Source organism: Callionymus lyra, chromosome 7 (genome assembly GCF_982586985.1).
Source record: "Callionymus lyra chromosome 7, fCalLyr1.hap1.1, whole genome shotgun sequence".
NCBI classification, from domain to species: domain Eukaryota; kingdom Metazoa; phylum Chordata; class Actinopteri; order Syngnathiformes; family Callionymidae; genus Callionymus; species Callionymus lyra.
In genome coordinates, this window is record NC_141824.1 from 12,029,140 (window position 1) to 12,047,598 (window position 18,459).

The window sequence follows — 18,459 nt, forward strand, 5'->3', positions numbered from 1 at the left end:
GAACATAGCCACTACGCAATAACAGGAAATGACGCGACAGTTTCTTCTTCTACTACTATTTAACGATGACACTACAGTTTCCTCCCACAGTCCAAAAACATCCAGAGGTTGATTGAGAACTTTGGGGAAATTGTCCGTAGGTATGAGTGTGTGTGTGAATGGTTGTCTGTATTGTGTGCCCTGCGACAGACTGGAGTCCTGTCCAGGGTGTCCCCTGCCTCTGGCCCTATGATACTGGGATAGGCTCCAGTCTCCCCGCGACCCCCACAAGGGATAAAGCGGTAGACAATGAATTCACAAGATATTTACGCCCGTATCAGAACCTCCTACTGCTGCCTGTAATATTTACGGTAATATCTCTGTCGATCCAGGAAGTGATGAAGGTAACAACAGATTTGTCATTTTTATTTGACACATTCTGGCATCAGTTCCCCAGTGTTTATGAGTCTTGCACCCTCTAGGGGGCGCCGTCTCTCATGAACCCTGAGCTCAGTCGCACCCGATACGCATCGTGACAGGGGTCCTCGGGCAGATAAAGCACGAGGTGTGAGTGACTGTGGGGGCCAGAGACACCTGACAGGACTCCCGAGACACAGATCCACCGCCATGATTCTCACACAACATGTGTCATAAACAATCTAAAGTGTGTTTTCTTAAAGCGCACACAGCAAGAGAGTAGAAAACAGTGAGTGCTTGTAGAGCTCAGGACATGGCGCCGCCCCCTGCACAACACCAAAGATTCACAAAGTATAAACCAGTTTTTGGCAAAAGCCATGTGACAGGAGAGCTCTTCTTTTATGGGTAAAGGGAGCATGCCCCCTGCTGGGTGGCATGTGTATTGATCATCTCAGTCACAGGAGACTAGAGCATTGAACACGCATGACGTAGAACCAGCATAAAATGATTAAAAAATATTTTAAAGTCCTAGTTCTTAAGTAATATTTCTAAAGTAGTTGTTCTTTTTTTTATTCCCCTTGGTGTTTACAAGCATTTGAAGCATGACATTCTGAAATGTAGTGTCACTTGTTATCATGTTTCTTCACGTATATGAACGATTTTTCGATTATATAAGTGTATATAAATATATATATAAGTATACACTATCTATACTATACTATAAATTGTAATCTTACAAATGTACCTTGACCATCACCTTACTGGTTCCTTTTAAAAAATAATAATATCCTCCCATCATTAACAAAACATTAACTAATAACAGCCTTACTAGGTGAGTCATTCCAAAAATAAAAGCAAGCGTTACCTCATAGATTCAGGGTCTGGAAAGTTCTGAAAAGTCATGTACACGTCAACAATCAGCACGTATTACAAGCAGGTCACGGCGGTTTAAAGCTGCCAAAACAAACACGTCGGACATCGTGTCGGGGATTGGAAATCCAACGTTCACGTAACGACAATAAACAGTCTTAGATGTTAACGTCGGCCTTTTGGTTCCATCCTCACCTCACGGTGTGAAAATCACCTTGTTGAGTGAACAAGTGTTTCACTCGCGGGGGGAAAGTTCAACTTCTTCATAACAGTTAATCTCGTTCTTCGCCTACGTTTACATCTTCTTTTCAAACACCGACGTAAGAAGGTGTCGGAGGATCCTTATGTCGTTTGACGTCATTGCAGCTTCCCTTGAGACTTCAACCAGGTGCTCTGATGAGTCTTGGCTGGAAGATTTTCTTGCGCAATGGAACCCAAAAAATTGTATGTACCCTGTGTTTTCTTGTTTTGTAAATAAAGTTTTACAATTACTCCATTTTTTAAGTTATGCCGTGGAAACACTGAGCATGTTTTATTCTTCAGCTTTGGAAATGACTTTATTCCTAGTAGAGCCGAGAGTTCCTGATCTATGCATGACCATGGATCTGGTGTCCGAAGGACACGCTTGAAAGGTCAGTCTCCAAATGTTAGGGACCGTCACGCAACCCTCCGTGTGTTGACCACGACACACTTGTGTAACCGAGGATCGTCTTTAGTGCGCCGGGAGACACACATTCTTGCCAAGAGTGTGTGTCGACAGACTGGAGGGACCCTCCTGCTGATGGAGTTTCAACTGGGTACAGTTTTTACCCATCATGCTTCAGTCCTAAATTGGCAGATCTTGAGGAATTATTTGAATGTGAAGATCAAATATTGCAGGATTACTAGTGAACACATCAGACAGAGAGTAAACAAAAGGGTTTTACATGAATATATAAAACACTGTGTCTATCAAGCTCAGGCTTACTGCAATCAGCTGCGGTGCCAAGACTTATACAACATGGATAGATGTAAAAGGAGGAGGAGGCCTTGCCTCTGGGGAGAGTCTGAAGAAAGGGGTTAGACTTTAAAAGTAAATTATTAAACTGTTATTCGTGATGACATACTGTACCACACCTTCACAAAGACATAGACAGATAGACAGACAGCAAACAAGATAGACAGACGGAAAGAATGGAAAAGGGCAGAAAGACAGATAGACTTAAAAAGGCAGACAGACAGACAGAAAGAAAAATGGAGGGGGAAATGATAGACAGACAGCAAACAAGATGGACAGACAGTCAAAATGGAAAAGGGCAGTCAGACAGAAAGGCATAAAAGGCAGAGTAAAAGGAAAAAGACAGACACAAAGACAGAAAGCAAACAAGACAGACAGACGGACAGACAGACAGGCAGGCAAAAATAAATAAGTGCAAAAAGATAGACAGACAGACAGAGGTACAGACAGAAAGCAAACATGACGGACAGACAGACAGACAGGCAAAAATAAAGAAGGGCAAAAAGATAGACAGACAGAAAGCAAACAAGACACACAAACAGAGAAAAGACAGACAGACAGACAGACAGACAGACAGAAAAAGCAAAAAGACAGACAGACAGACAGACAGAGAAAAATAAAGAAGGGCAAAAAGATAGACAGACAAACAGAAAAGAAAAAAGACACAGACAGAAAGCAAACAAGACAGACAGACAGACAGAAAAAGGAAAAAGATAGACAGACAGACAGACAGAGAAAAATAAAGAAGGGCAAAAAGATAGACAGACAGACAGAAAGCAAACAAGACAGACAGACAGACAGACAGAAAAAGGAAAAAGACAGACAGACAAACAGAAAAGAAAAAAGACACACAGACAGAAAGCAAACAAGACAGACAGAGAAAAGATAAAGATTGATAAAGCGTTGAATTATTGATATTAGTTTGTAGGTAATACATTTACATATACATTTGAAATGGTAAAATAAAAATGGATCTTTCTGACTGTCTTACTTATATAAAGGTTCTTCTTCTGGGTCTTACGAGGAACATAAATGTCCTGAGTTGAACTAGTGTAGACTGTAGTACTTTGCGTACGTTTGTGTCACACTTGCTTACGTAAGACCTGACGACTCTCGGGGCCTCAACGGTTCACTTTAACAGCCCGACTGGATTCAACACACCTTATAAATCCGTGTACAACAACTATACGTCTGGACATCCAAGCATCCATCAGAGCTGGTTCATAAGAAGCTGTCGACACGACGACGTGAAACCAGACTCTTCGCCCGGAGACAATGTAAACACGAGTCAAAGAAATGAGACACTTTGCTTTTTTAAACAATTCTTCGTGATAGAATGTGGCTCGTGTCGTTCTGCTATAACACCGCTTTGTTCACAGACGTTGTAGTTTCCCTTCATTGATGTCGGTTTAATTAGAATTAAACATTAAAAACACTAAACATTTTACACAAAATAAAGACGCCAAACTTTCTTTTTTATTGTTCATCCTGTTTTCCATGTACAATTTGTTGTTGAAAGAATTTAATTTGTGCCGTTTCTCCAACTGACTCTGTTAGTTTAAGCTTTAATTGCATAGCAACAACACACTAACACACAAACCCTTTTGTCCCCCTCCCTGGGAGTCAAAACACACATGATCATTCTATTTCCAACCCACTGATGAACATATTTTTCATCTCTACATCATTTAATAAATCGTTGAAAAAAGAAACTTTATTAAATCTTAACTCAGAAAACGAATCAATAAACTTTATTTAAATTATATTTATTGAAAATGTTGTCACTTTTCTGCATCAAAACTGATGATGATGACATTTTTTTTTGCCATTTTAAAAACGCTGACTGACTTTATGTCAGTAATAAAGTTGTATTATTTATTTATTTATTTTTCGTGAACTCCGAGTATCCTTTTTTTTTTTACATGTTCTAGCGCTCTAGTGGCCACTGTGAGTCACTACATGCATTAGCAGGAAACGTTAGTTATATTGACGTTTATTCATTTGTAATAATTTATTTTAAAATCGCTGAACCGCTCGTTGATTAATTAATTAAAGTTTAAAAAAATAATATTTCTACTTAATGTCTTTACTTCAGGGGTGGTTGTTTATTTTTGCTTTATATATATATTTGTATGATTATCGTAATTATTTTTCCCTTTAATTATTATTTCCTTAATCACTGCTATTTTATCAACATTGTTGGTATTTAATTTTAGTGATACAAATTTTTTCAAATGTATGAATAATTGTATCAATAAACATTTAAAAAAAAATTAAAATTAAAAGGTTCTGGATTAATTTCAACTTTTCAAATGTCTCTTTCAAGACAAATCTGAACGACCATCTTACCAGAAATAAACAAGCAAATGAAAGAAAATCATGCAGTTTCACAGAGACTACAGAAAAAAAACACAAACAGAAAAAAAGCAGATGTTTCCTTCTGATGTTCCTGGTGGTCAATATGGCTTCTTCTGTCAGGAGACACACATTGAGTTTGATACTTCACTGTAATAATAAAGACATCTCACCTCATTCAATCGCCTCCTCGCTGTAAAGACAGAAATACATTTAGATGGTTTTATAATAAAAAAATAAACTGGTCCTACTACTATTATTTTTCTCTTTCTATAGTGGACTCACCTGATAACAGGTAGGGCACCATGTGATACAGAAGGCTAAGAGACAAGAGCACGATGACACCAACGATGAGGAAGAAGAACCAGCTGCTTGGTTCTGATGGAAAGAAACACGGTGGAGGTTAGAGGTTGAACCTCTGCTGCCCCCGTGTGGTCAGCGCTCACCTTCAACGTTCAAGATAAAACTCTTCTTGATGGGATATCTCAGAGACTTGTGATTCACGCTGCAGGTGAACTTCCTCCCCGAGTGTTCCAGGGAGGCCTGCAGGTAGAAGAAGGCCGACACCCTGTAGGTATGGTCCGTGTTGCTGCCGTGGCTCGACAGGAGGACGTTCTTGAGGGTCTTTGGCAGAGGAGCCCCGACGCGGGAATGTGGGGCGGCCGGATCCGACTCGGTCCAAACGAACTCCACGTCCAGAGGGTAGTACTTTTCGGCCAGACATGAGAACTTGTGCTCCGAGCCTTCCTGGACGGTGAGGGACTTGTCCACGTTGAGGGAGACACGAGGGGCTTCTGGTGAAGACAAGTGATGACTTCAGAACAGGGGTTTCAACTTGTACAACACATGTAGTCGAGGCCCTTAACCGTTGTGTAGCTGTTGAAATAGGTAAATTATGATAACAGATGATATATAAATTACACAACTTTATTATAAGCCGTACTTACTTGAAATTCTTTAACTTTCTCCAAAATCAACAGAGTTCCTTATTTATTAATTCTGGATTTACTTACTGTCGCACACAGCACTCAAAAATCTGTCAAAATGTTGGTCAAATATATGTGCATCGAGATTGACCGCTGAATTTCTCAAAGAGGCTCCATAGTATTCTTCCTCAAGTCTCCATAGTATTACTCCTTGAGGCTTCAAAGTTGTACTCTACAAGTCTAAGTAGTATCACTCTGTAAGGCTCTGTAGTATTACTCCACGAGGCTCTGTAGTATTAATCCTTGATGCTCCGTTGTAGTACTTAGCAAAGCTCTGGAGTAATACTTTGCGAGCCACCGTAGTATTGGAGTGGAGTATAACTAAGGAGCCTCGCAGAGTAATACTACGGAGGCTCCATAGTATTAATTGGCAAGGCTCCGCTGTATTATTCCAAGAGCCTCTGTAGTGATACTCCATGGATCAACGTTTTATTACTCCTTGAGGCTCTGTAGTATTACTCTACAAGGCTCTGTTGTATTACTCCATGAGGCTCTGTAGTATTACTCCACAAAGCTCTGTAGTATTACTACACAAGGCTCTGTAGTATTACTCCACAAGGCTCTGTAGTATTACTCCTTGAGGCTCTGTAGTATTACTCCTTGAGGCTCTGTAGTATTACTCTTCAAGGCTCTGTAGTATTACTCTACAAGGCTCTGTAGTATTACTCTACAAGGCTCTGTAGTATTACTCCACAAGGCTCTGTAGTATTACTCCATGAGGCTCTGTAGTATTACTCTACAAGGCTCTGTAGTATTACTCTACAAGGCTCTGTAGTATTACTCTACAAGGCTCTGTAGTATTACTCCTTGAGGCTCTGTAGTATTACTCTACAAGGCTCTGTAGTATTACTCCACAAGGCTCTGTAGTATTACTCCATGAGGCTCTGTAGTATTACTCCAGGAGGCTCTTTAGTATTACTCTGCAAGGCTCTGTAGTATTACTCCATGAGGCTCTGTAGTATTACTCCAGGAGGCTCTTTAGTATTACTCTGCAAGGCTCTGTAGTATTACTCCACAAGGCTCTGTAGTATAACTCCGGGAGGCTCTGTAGTATTACTTCGCGAGGCTCTGTAGTATTACTCAGCGAGGCTCTGTAGTATTACTCCTTGAGGCCCTGTAGTGTGACTACGCGAGGCTGTGTAGTATTACTCCGCGAGGCTCTGTAGTATTACTCCGGGAGGCTCTTTAGTATTACTCTGCAAGGCTCCATAGTAATACACCTTTGGTGTAATACTGCAAAGCTGCTTTGTATTATTTTGCAATCTTATACATTTTAAAGCATGTAAAAGTACAATAACTACTCATGAATTAAACTGTACTTTTAACAGGTTGTGAGTAGTTGTTTGTTCCACACTAATAAAAAGAAAAGAGTTTCTCTCACGGAGGATCTGCAGACTGACGTCCACACTTCCCGACAGTGGCGCCACCGAGACGGTGCAGATATACGTGCCCTCCAGGTTGACCTTGGTGTTGGCGATCTTGTAGGACACGACCCCGCCTGAGAGGGTCTTCAAGTCCACGCCCGACCCCTCACTTTCTCCTGTGGAGCTGCTGTGGTTGAAGAGTTTCTGTCTCTCGCCGCGTCGCTGCAGGATCCACTCCACGCTGAACTTTGGCCTCTTGTGGTCGACGGCGAACTGACAGTTCAGGGTCGCCGAGAGCTGCAGACCTGTGTTCACTACTGGAGACTCTGTCTTCATCACCATGGCAACTACGAATCAGAAGAGCCTAAATATTGTGGCTGGAAGTTCTTGAGTCTTAAAACATTCATTATTAGTGTATTTAATTACTACGTTTTCATAAAGATAATTATTATAATTATACAAATCACGAAAATAAATGGGAATTCAACCAAACATTTTTGCCCAACTTATATTTGATCAATATAAATCGATAAATCTGTCAGGGTTTTAAAATAGTTTATTGCAGTGAGCTCGTTGTGTCTGCAGGGGGCAGTAACGGTACAGCAGTTAACTCATTACACCGGAGAGCAAGAACTCTCAGTTCTTACCGCAGAGTAAAGCTTAAAAAAAACAATATAATATAATATAATATATATATATATATATATATATATATATATATATATATATATATATATATATATATATATATATATATATATATATATATATATATATATATATATATATATATATATATACATACAAAGGACGATACATTACATAATTATATTTATAAAAATAAATAATGGGGTAAATACATTAATTCAGTTATAAATAAATAAATGTGTAAATAAATGTCGACATAAATAAACTACTTCAGTTATTGTTGTTATTCAATAATAGTGCTAGTTCTGGTTATATGTACATTTACTGTGTATAAGTTGACGCTTTGAATACTGCCAGCATATGTCGAAATAAATAAAAGATGAAAAGTAGAAAAACTGAAGAAGAAAAAAATCAAGTAAATGTATAAATAATGTTGTAATAAAGAGATAAATAAATAATTATATGAATAAAAGTAGAAACGTATAAATAAATGTATACAGAGAAATAGCACCATTCTTCTACAAATATATTTACTTATTTATGTATTTCAAAATACCTTATTTATATATTGATTGATTTATTTATAATGATGTAATCCTCTTCTCCATGACTCAATATTAACTTTTTTTTTAATTTTCATGGTTATCTTTTGACTTAAAATTTGATTAAAAGGTGAAAATATGTTTACAATATGCATATATCATAGGTATTTTTTACATGAACTTTCAAAGCACTCGATGATCGTGAATATATGATTTAGTTTGTAGAAGTAAAGTTAACTTAAACAATATCCACATTATAACGTCAGCAGTGTTTCAGTGATTCTACCTGTCGTGGTGAGAACGTCTCCGTCACTGATCACAGGCCAGTTGCGGTCGTTTTTCGGCGGCATATGAGGAGAAGGGAGTCTGAGGAAGAACACGACTGTGAAGAGCTTCCTGGTGTGTTGCAGGGTGCCCTTGAACCAAATGTTGAAGTCCTGGGGGTCCCCGACAGGCCACGCATCCACGATCTCCTCTATACGAAACTTGCGTATTTCACAGTCCATGTTATCGGCTTCGGCGCCGTCTGTGAACCGCATCAGGTCCAGTTTGGATTCTGGAACAAAAGTGTGTCCTTGACTGTGTTGATGAACCTATGCGTGTCATTTTCTTTATTAAACACTTCATCTGAAGTTGTTGTCATGTACAGGTCAGACAAAGACGAAGCATCTAAAAAACAAATCGCTGTTGATTTAAAAAAAAAATAGTATTTAAAAAAGAATAAAAAACAGATCCTTGAATCAGGATTTTTGAGTTGATTTGTAACTTTTACTAATTGTATTTCTTAGTTACTCTCTCTTGGTCCATACATCTTTTATGACTTTCTTTTGTGTGTCCTATGTTTATATTTAAATGATCAAATTTCAGATGATTATTCATTATTCTGTTCTGTAGTTCATCATGACGAGAATTCTGAGCCGCTCTAGTAGAAGAACTCACATTTCTCCGATCCTTAAAACTCTTCACTGGCTGCCAGTTTCTTTCATGATCAACTTCAAAATTCTGGTTCTTACTTTCAGATCTATTCATGGTCAGACCTTCCATCAGTGATCCGATCCAGCCTTACACCCCAGCTCGGGCTCTGAGGTCTGTGGATCAGAACTAATGATGGTTCCTGAACACGGTTCAGGACCAGAGGAGAGAAATCCTTTCAGACTGTTGCTCCTAAGCTTTGGAACGATCTCTTAGTTTGATGATCTACTGACTCCTTCAAGAAACATCTTAAGAGATTTTTATTTGTGCTTTTCCTTGATTTTCTGAGACTCTTGTGTTTGTCCTGGTGTTATCTTGACCTTTAAAGTATATATTTTAGTGAGTATTGTTTTGATTGTTTGAGCGCTTTGTGACCCTGGTCTGGAAAAGCGCTCTACAAATATAAATTACTTACACACTAACTAACATAATCAGGACCAACTTCATCGCTTTGGTCAAATTAAAGGGAAAATTTCAAACAAAATTCAAATTCCATTCATTTTCCTATAGTCTAATACTGTCTCTCACGATATTTGCCTGTAGTGTTTCCTGTCCGTGTAGCATGTTAGCCTTTTAGCTTCTGCTAGTATTGGATATTTTCAAGTTTTTTTTTTCTGCATGAAAATAAAGACAACAATTGTTCATTAAAAATGAAAAAAACATTTTTGTCTGTAACTCTAAAAAGGAACAGATTAGAAAATAATCTACATGAGGATGAGTAGAAAAAGGGGGGAATATTGAGTGAACTATCACTTTAAAAGTAACACGTTTTCTACGTATATATAATAACTTTCTTTGCACCACAGCTTGGTTTAAAAGGGCATTACATTCACGGACTGGTCCTATAAAAACAGTTGGTTTTTCACTCATTTGCACTAATTAACAGGTTAGTTTTTTTGAGCAAACAAGTGTCTTGACGTGTCAAGAGTCACAGACTAATGTTACTTCAGACAACACGCCATCTTTTTTATCAAAAACAAAACAGCTTTCAGACAGTAATAATCAATAAAACTAGAAAAATATAATGGATTTATTGTCGAGCTTCCCAATGACAGATGAGATAATAAGAAATACACCTAGATTTTTCTCTTCTTCTCTAACGTAGATAATAACACATAATAACACGAGCGTCTATTATGTACTTTGACTCGGTGCAGTTTTAAAAACATAATCACCAACATTACACACCCTGGATCATAAAATGCAAAGAAGACAATGATTTCTCTGGGAACTTACCTGTGACCAGGAAGGTGATCATGCGAGGGTTGACAGGAGGGTCTCCCTTCTTACCGAACTGTAGCAGGCTGTGTCTGGGATGATGTCCTATTTCATAAATGCTGTCGTTGTTGAGGAACATGAGCTCTTCTGTGAACTTGCAGGGCAGCCATGACAAGGGCCGGACAGACAGCACACCTGAGACACATCCAACCACACGATGATCAATTCAACATTTACAAATATATATATATATATTGTCTAAATAAGCCCAAAGTGACAGTTCAATTCAGGGGGTTGAACTTTACACAGACTGTGAATTTAAGGAGAATATGATCTGCTAAACTCACTGAGAAGTTGAGCAACTTTACATGTATCTGCACCCAACAACAAACATCCCAGCTGAAGGCAAACCATCTCAGATGACAGGAGATCAATTCAAAAATGATAAAATAAATTCAAACTTACCTGCAAACAGGTTCAAATAAATGAATATGTTGAAGACAGTCGTCATGTCGGTGCATTGGTAGCAGCAGTCTTAAGCTGAACAGGGTGAACCAGTTTACTTTCGCTTTTGAGAAACGGAAATTACGAGGCGTGGAATAATATTACTGGATCAACATTAAAGCGACATATAATTATTTCGTCTTCGTTTCATATAAGTACGCGGTGAAGTTAGTTTGATATTTGAGATTCGACAGATATTCGCTCCGGCAACCACCGAGTCATTGTCCGCTACACGCCCGAAGAGAGCTCACTAGAAGCGGTCAGTAGAACTGCCAAGAGTCGCTGACGCTCCAGCATAACGTCTGTTAGGGACCGTCGATGAATTTTTACTTGGACGAAAGTAACCATGTAAAAATGATTTAAAAAAATGTTGGAGGTGCGAAGGTTGAAAACAAAAAAAAGGCATTAAATAAAGCTGATTTAATTCTATGATTTCACACCGATTTTGAGTGATTTCATCCCAACATCTGGAAGCTATTGAGAAAAAACACTTATATTTACAAATAAATATAAATTTAAAATATTTTTGAGAGGTGCATAGTAAAGAAAAATGATAACATATTATAAATCTGATCTAGTCCTAGGATCTCACACTGAATTTGAGTGATTTCATGATTTGAGTGATTAAATACATATTTATATGTAAATATTACAGCATACACAGCATATTTTTTCACAATTAAACTTGATTGGCATCTAACGTTACTTCCGTTAAATCCTGTCTTTGTTTCAAAAATAAAAGACAGTTGCAATAAACACAACAGATATTAAACAATTTATTTTTCTTTTTTTCAGGTATGAAATGCGTCCTTGACTGGTACCAGTGGTTCGGGATCCCTGTTTCAACTGATAACTAGTCATAAGATTCATAATTTATTAATTTATTCACTTTCTGCCACCGTTTTCCAATTTAGAGTTCTTAATGGTGTTTTTGGAATGTGGGAGGAAACTGGAGTTCCCAGAGTAAGCAGTAACGGGGAGAACCTACAAACTCCGCACAGAACCAGCAACCTTCTTGCTGCGACCGTGTGTCGTATAAGGTTCGTCACTAAATATAATTTGATTTGGATTGCAGAATTTACTCTGCAGAAACTTGCTACTTGATTACATCGATGGAGTTGTATTAAAGAGTTTAAGTGTGAATAATTAATTTAAAACTTTCACCAGAGGTTTAAAGAGAGTCTTGACCCGTCTGTCAAGCACAAAACCAAGGAGCACACGAAAATTAGAAGACGATGATGACAAGAACTTAATTGTAAACCACATACCTTTGTTTCTATCTGAAATATCTGAGAAATAAAGTTGGAAATGTCACTTTTAAGACAGCATAACATCGGAAATAAATCCTGCAGCTTTAAAGAAACTATAGTAAATAAACAAAGTAAATAAATGTCTAACAAACACTGAAGAAACGCGCAAACAGAAACCAGCCATCGTTTCCTCTTGATGTTCTGGATGGTCAATATCGCTTCCTCTGTCAGGGGAACAACACACACACATTTAGTTTGATACTTCACTGATCACTGTAATAACTTCAAGTTTCTTCTCACTTGATTCAATCGCCACCTCGCTGTGAATAAAAGAAACATTCGGATTAATTTACAAAAAATAAAATAATTAAAATAATATGGCTGAGAACACATCTCTCTCTACGTCAGACAGGAGAAACAAGATTCATATCCTATCAAAGATAAATATTTAAAAACAAACCAGAAACAAGTTTTAAGATTTGTGAACCAAAAAAAGAATGAACCTGAAACATGGTTACATTTTGTTCCAAAATAGAAATAGCTTCAGATAACCTGGTATTAATTTGGATAGTTCTTGGTTGGACTCACCTGAGAACAGGTAGGGCACCATGTGATACAGAAGGCTAGACAAGAGCACGATGACACCAACGATGAAGAAGAAGAACCAGCTGCTCGGTTCTGATGGAAAGAAACACGGGGGAGGTTAGAGGTGAACCTCTGCTGCCCCCGTGTGGTCAGCGCTCACCTTCAACGGTCAAGATAAAACTCTTCTTGATGGGATATCTCAGCGACTTGTGATTCACGGTGCAGGTGAAATTTTTCCCAGAGTGTTCCAGGGAAGCCTGCAGGTAGAAGGAGGCCGACAGCTTGTAGGTCTCGTTTTTCCTGGTGTGGCTCGACAGGAGGACGTTCTTGAGGGTCTTGGGCAGAGGAGCCCCGACGCGCGAATCTGGTGCGGCCGGATCCGACTCGGTCCAAACGAACTCCACGTCCAGAGGGTAGTACTTTTCAGCCAGACATGAGAACGTGTGCTTCGAGCCTTCCTGGACGGTGAGGGACTTGACCACGTTGAGGGAGACACGAGGGGCTTCTACGATTTCAGGACATAAATAAACTCAACTTGTTCCCCACAGATGATGAAAGAATACAAACAGTTTCTCTCACGGAGGATCTGCAGACTGACGTCCAGACTTCCCGACAGTGGCGGCACCGAGACAGAGCAAATATACGTGCCCTCCAGGTTGACCTTGGTGTAGGGGATCTCGTAGGACACGTCTCCGCCTGAGAGAGTCTTCAAGACCACAGCTGTCCCAGCCCTTTCTCCTGTGCTGCTTCCATTTCTGAAGAGAGTCAGTCTCTCGCCGAATCGCTGCAGGATCCACTCCACGCTGAACTTTGGCCTCTTGTGGTCGACGGCGAACTGACAGTTCAGGGTCGCCGGGGTATGCAGGCCTTTGTGCACTACTGGAGACTCTGTCTTCATCGCCATGGCAACTACGAATTAAAACAAGCTTACGTTTGAATTCTTCTTCACTTTGAGAGGTGTTTTTTTTTTACCCATTATTCTCCAACTATACATCTTTCTCCATGTTTTCCTTTCTCATCCTCTCAAGTCAACTTGATCCCGTTACCTTAACATGTTTGTCTACTCGTGGACATGTTGTCCTGGAAGGTTATTTCATTGTACTGGGGACACTGGTTCAAGGGCAATCGAGAATATTCTTTTTCTCTTTATCATTAGAGAACATGTTAACAATAAGCAGATAAATTAGTATTAAAAGGAAACTAATGTAAAAAGATAAGTTATTACTTTATAAAGTTTGCCCCCGACTGAAATCTAGGCGAGTCCATAATAATAATGGCTTCACTCCTCTTCACCCCCAGCTGTAATTTATCCCGCTTTGTTTATACAACGAGTCCCTTGGAGATGGGGACTTCAGGGATTGATGACGCACGGTGACAATCTTCTATGCTTGACCAATCACAGCAGAGTAGAAATGCTTATGGTAAACAAGACTTCATCTCCAGAAAAAAAAACGTGTTTTCAGTGGGCGGGGCTTAAGATCATTTTCTAATGTCAATATTTCAATGAAAAGAGAGTTTTGTACAAACAAACACATACTGATGATACAATAGAGTCAACTTAAGATCAACTTAAGTTACACTTAAATCAATACATTAGTTTACCTTTAAAGCGTATTTACAGCAACTTTTTTGAGGTTCTGGATGGTCATGCATTTATGTATTTATCGGATTAAAAACTTCTCAGTAAATACGATTAAACATGTCAACAGTGTTTCAGTGATTCTACCTGTTGTGGTGAGAACGTCTCCGTCACTGATCACAGGCCAGTTGCGATGGTGGTCTGGTGGTATCTGAAGAGAAGGGAGTCTGAGGAAGAACACGACTGTCTTCCTGCTGTGATTCAGGGTGCACCTGAACCAGGTGTTGAACTTGTGGGGTTCCCCGACAGGCCATGGTATGGTGTTTTTCTCAGGTTGGTATCGACGTATTTCACAATCTACTTTCCCGGGTCGAGCGACCATGTACTGCTGCAGGATGGATTTGGATCCTGGAACAGAAGTGATTGAAAATCTTAAGCTGTTGTTACTCTAATGCCAGACAAAGAAGGGATTTATAAATACATATAGAAGAATAACACAGTTTATAACAAGATAAAATCAAAATAAAATGTGTTATATTGAAACACTTTTGAACCAGTTTGTGTTCATTTGTTGTTCCATGTATAAAAAGGTCTTGACACATATACAAAATATATCATATTTCTTTTGTATTATTATATTGTTATGCTCATAGCAGGAGGCCGTCAACACAGAGTCTGGTTCTGCTCTGGGATTCTGCCTGTTACATTGTGATCACTCGTTGTTTATTCACTAGAATAGAATAGAATAGAAAACATTTATTCATCCCCAGAGGGGAAACACTTTTACAACAGCAGCAGCAGGACAATGAAAATAAAGTGCATGGAAAAAAAAAGAAATAGTAAAGAGATAATAAAATAAAATAAAACGATCTTAAAAATATACAAATTATTTACAGTATTACAAAATTAGCACTATTAACAGAATAAAATAAAGTAAAATAAAAGTAAAATAAAATACAAATAAAAATAAAATAAAATAAAATACAAATAAGATAAAAACAAAAAATAAAAACACACGAGAAGAAAAACACGCTACGGATTAGCATCAGGATATTTAAAGTAGAGAGTTAAATATCCTGACACCAGTTGGGATGAAGGACCTTCTATAACGCTCCGTCCTACACTGGGGGTGCCTGAGCCTGCCACTGAAGGAGCTGGCCAGCTCCTCCACGGTCAGGTGCAGTGGGTGGAGAGCGTTGTCCCTGATGGAGGATAGTCTGGAGAGTCCTCCTCTCTCCCACCTCCTCCACCGAGTCCAGCGAGCGGCCCAGGACAGAGCCGGCCCTCGTGACCAGTCTCTTCCTGTCCCGGTCCGTGCTGCCTGCTCCCCAGCAGACCACAGCGTAGTGGATAGCAGAGGCTACCACAGAGTCATAAAAGGTCCTTAGTAGTGATCTGCACACTCCGAAGGACCTCAGTCTCCCCAGGAGGTGGAGGCGACTTCGGCCCTTCTTGTACACGGCGTTGATATGTGTAGACCAGTTCAGTTTATTGTTGAGGTGAACACCCAGGTATTTGAAGCTGTCCACCAGCTCGATGTCCGAGCCCTGGATGCTCACCGGTTGATGTGGTGGGGACTTTTTCCTGAAGTCAATCACCATCTCCCTTGTCTTACCGGTGTTTAAGCAAAGGTAGTTGCTCTCACACCAGTCGACAAAGTCCCTGATGACTGACCTGTACTCCAGCTCGCCCCCCCCAGACACGCAGCCCACAATGGCCGAGTCGTCAGAAAACTTCTGGAGGTGACAGCTGCTGGAGTCATAAGTAAAGTCCGCCGTGTAAGGGAAAAAAGGAAAGGTGACAGCACTGTCCCTTGAGGCACCCCGGTGCTGCAGATGGTCACCTCAGACCTGCAGTCCTGCAGCCTCACATACTGCGGCCTGTTGGTGAGGTAGTCCATCGTCCATGCTGTCAGCTGTGTCCCAACTCCTGCGTCCTCCATCTTCTTCCTTAGCAGCACCGGCTGGATGGTGTTGAAAGCACTTGAGAAGTCAAAAAACATGACTCTCACAGTGCTACCGGCGCCTTCCAGATGAGTCAGTGCCCGGTGCTGCAGGTAGATGACGGCGTCATCCACCCCCATCTTTGGCCTGTAGGCGAACTGCAGCGGATCCAACGCAGAGCTCACCGTCGTGCGTAGATGGCGGAGTAGCAGCCTCTCCAAGGTCTTCATCAGATGGGAGGTCAGGGCGACTGGTCTGAAGTGGCTTGGCTCCTTCGCTTGCACCGCATTGGGAACCGGAACCACACAGGAGGTCTTCCACTGGACCGGGACCTTCTCCAGTTTGAGGCTCAGGTTGAAGATGTGTGTGACCAACTCACAGAGTTGATCAGCACAGTCTGGGGCTGAGTCCATCTGGTCCAGCAGCTTTCCTGATCTTCAGTCGCCTTAATTCTCTCCTCACCTGTTCAGATGTAACAGAGAGAGGTGGCTGTGGGGTGTTGGGCAGCTGAAGTAGGGCGTGTTGGGGGGGAGAGGTGGCTTGGGGGTGAGAACAGTTGGGGGGAGGGGGCTGAAGCAGAGGAAAAACAGCTTTGTGAAGAGTGGGGGGCAGAGGTGGAGGGGGGAGGGGGGCCCTGATCAAACCGGTTGAAATACTGGTTAAGTTCAGTGGCCCATCCTTGGTCTCCCCCTGCTGTGGTTCTGGCTCCACTCTGGCCATGACCTGAGATGTTCTTCAGGCCTTTCCACACATCCCTTGTGTTGCCCTGCGCCAGTTGCTCCTCCAGTTTCCTCTTGTAGTCCTCCTTGGCCATCCTGATCGCCTTCTTGAGCTCTCGTTGGACCTCTTTAAGCTCCTCTCTGCTCCCTGAAGCAAACACCTTCTTCTTCTTGTTCAGCAGAACTTGAAGTTGAGGGGTCACCCATGGCTTGGTGTTGGCGAAGCACCGCACCTTGCGGGTCGGCGCGACATTGCCCTCACAGAACTTGATGTAATCTGTGGAATGGTCATTGAAGGTGTCGATGTCATCACCATGAGAGAACACGCTCCAGTCTGTAGACTCAAAGCAGTCTCTCAGCCTCTCCTTGGCTTCATCATTCCACATCTTAACAGTTATTTTCTGTACAGGCTGCCTCCTCACCATGGGAGTGTATTCAGGTCGCAGACGTATCAGGTTGTGATCAGAGCGGCCGAGGGGGGGTAGGGGGGTGGAGGTGTAGGCACCTTTTACATTTTCATACAAAAGGTCCAGAGTCTTGTCCTCCCGGGTGTGGCACTTCACGTATTGTGTGAAGGTGGGAAAAGGACTTGTTGTTTTGGCTTAAACTGAAAAGTGACAATTTTGATTTCAAACAAACATTTGTGTACTATTCATGCTCTCATTCATCACGTTATTATGTTTAAGTCGATCATTTTGGTAAACTTAAAAGACACAAATGGCCTTGATAAAACAGGCGACAACAATACAGTAGGTCACAACTTTTTCAAGAAGTTTAATTTCTTTAAACGTGACATTTACACCCTTATTATTTTATGTATGTTCAGACAATAGCAGCTGAAAGCGATTTCTCTGGAACTTACCTGTGACCAGGAAGGTGACCATGTGAGGCTTGACAGGAGTGTCTCCCTTCTTACCGAACTGTAGCAAGCTGTCTCTGTGTCGGAATTCAACGTCAAAATGAGTCTCGTTGAGGCGGAATAAACGCTCGTCTGTGAACTTGCAGGGCTGCCATGACAAGTGATGTTGAGACAGCACACCTGAGGCACATCCTATAACACAACCAAGAATTAAACACATAACATGAAGGCAGCAAAACAATAATAATGTCCAACATATCTCAGGAGTATATCTGCTGGATTCAACATTGAAAAACAAACATCACAGCCAACAGAAAACTATCTAAGATAGGTAACCACAATCAAAAAATGATTCTTTAAGTTGTAATAAACATCAGACTTACTTGCACACAGACACAAATATATAAATACATTCAAGGTTTGCGTCATGTTCAATTTCCAGAAGGAGGCCTCCAGAGAGATCAATAAAGTTTATCTATCTATCAATCTTTGCCGTTTGTGGCCAAACAGGGTCAAAAGTGAAACTGCCTGTTTACTTTCAGTTCATGAGAAACGTGAAACGACATGTAGTCATTTTACTGGATCAACATTTTAGCTTAAGGTAACCATTATACAAATTTAATGTAATATTAATACCGCATTATAAGTGGTTATAAAAATATATTACTTTTG

The 18,459-nt window shown here is 40.5% G+C and overlaps 2 protein-coding genes across 3 annotated transcripts; both read right to left on the reverse strand.

The window, feature by feature from the left end:
- Positions 1-3,717: 3,717 nt before the first annotated feature.
- On the reverse strand, positions 3,718-11,467 carry LOC148075062 (tapasin-related protein-like). Of its 2 annotated transcripts, none has more exons than XM_087795077.1 (8): positions 10,814-11,467; positions 10,367-10,543; positions 8,445-8,714; positions 6,986-7,315; positions 5,065-5,412; positions 4,904-4,996; positions 4,792-4,811; positions 3,718-4,731 (listed from the first exon to the last, which is right to left on the reverse strand). In XM_087795077.1, exons 1-8 carry the CDS (start codon positions 10,857-10,859, stop codon positions 4,720-4,722), a joined length of 1,296 nt encoding a protein of 431 aa, XP_087651203.1. In that variant the 5' UTR covers positions 10,860-11,467; the 3' UTR covers positions 3,718-4,719. The 2 variants fall into 2 exon arrangements, with proteins under 2 accessions (XP_087651203.1, XP_087651202.1); XM_087795076.1 differs by having other exon boundaries at positions 3,718-4,734.
- A 145-nt stretch (positions 11,468-11,612) lies between these two features.
- Positions 11,613-18,327, reverse strand: LOC148075063 (tapasin-like). The gene is made up of 8 exons (XM_087795079.1): positions 18,171-18,327; positions 17,791-17,979; positions 14,414-14,674; positions 13,267-13,596; positions 12,848-13,192; positions 12,691-12,780; positions 12,403-12,422; positions 11,613-12,326 (listed from the first exon to the last, which is right to left on the reverse strand). The coding sequence occupies exons 1-8, from the start codon at positions 18,214-18,216 to the stop codon at positions 12,312-12,314; spliced, it is 1,296 nt and encodes a 431-aa protein (XP_087651205.1). The 5' UTR covers positions 18,217-18,327; the 3' UTR covers positions 11,613-12,311.
- Between the last annotated feature and the right edge of the window lie 132 nt (positions 18,328-18,459).

Coding starts and splice junctions, on each gene's coding strand:
- LOC148075063 (XM_087795079.1), bottom strand. CDS start 18,216: ATGACGCAAACCTTGAATGTATTTATATATTTGTGTCTGTGTGCAA. Junction 13,597..14,413: donor AGACGTTCTCACCACAACAG/GTAGAATCACTG, acceptor TTTAATTCGTAG/TTGCCATGGCGATGAAGACA. Junction 12,781..12,847: donor TTTTATCTTGACCGTTGAAG/GTGAGCGCTGAC, acceptor TCTTTCCATCAG/AACCGAGCAGCTGGTTCTTC.
- LOC148075062 (XM_087795076.1), bottom strand. CDS start 10,859: ATGACGACTGTCTTCAACATATTCATTTATTTGAACCTGTTTGCAG. Junction 10,544..10,813: donor TTATTTGAACCTGTTTGCAG/GTAAGTTTGAAT, acceptor GATGTGTCTCAG/GTGTGCTGTCTGTCCGGCCC. Junction 5,413..6,985: donor CGTCAGTCTGCAGATCCTCC/GTGAGAGAAACT, acceptor TGTCTTCACCAG/AAGCCCCTCGTGTCTCCCTC.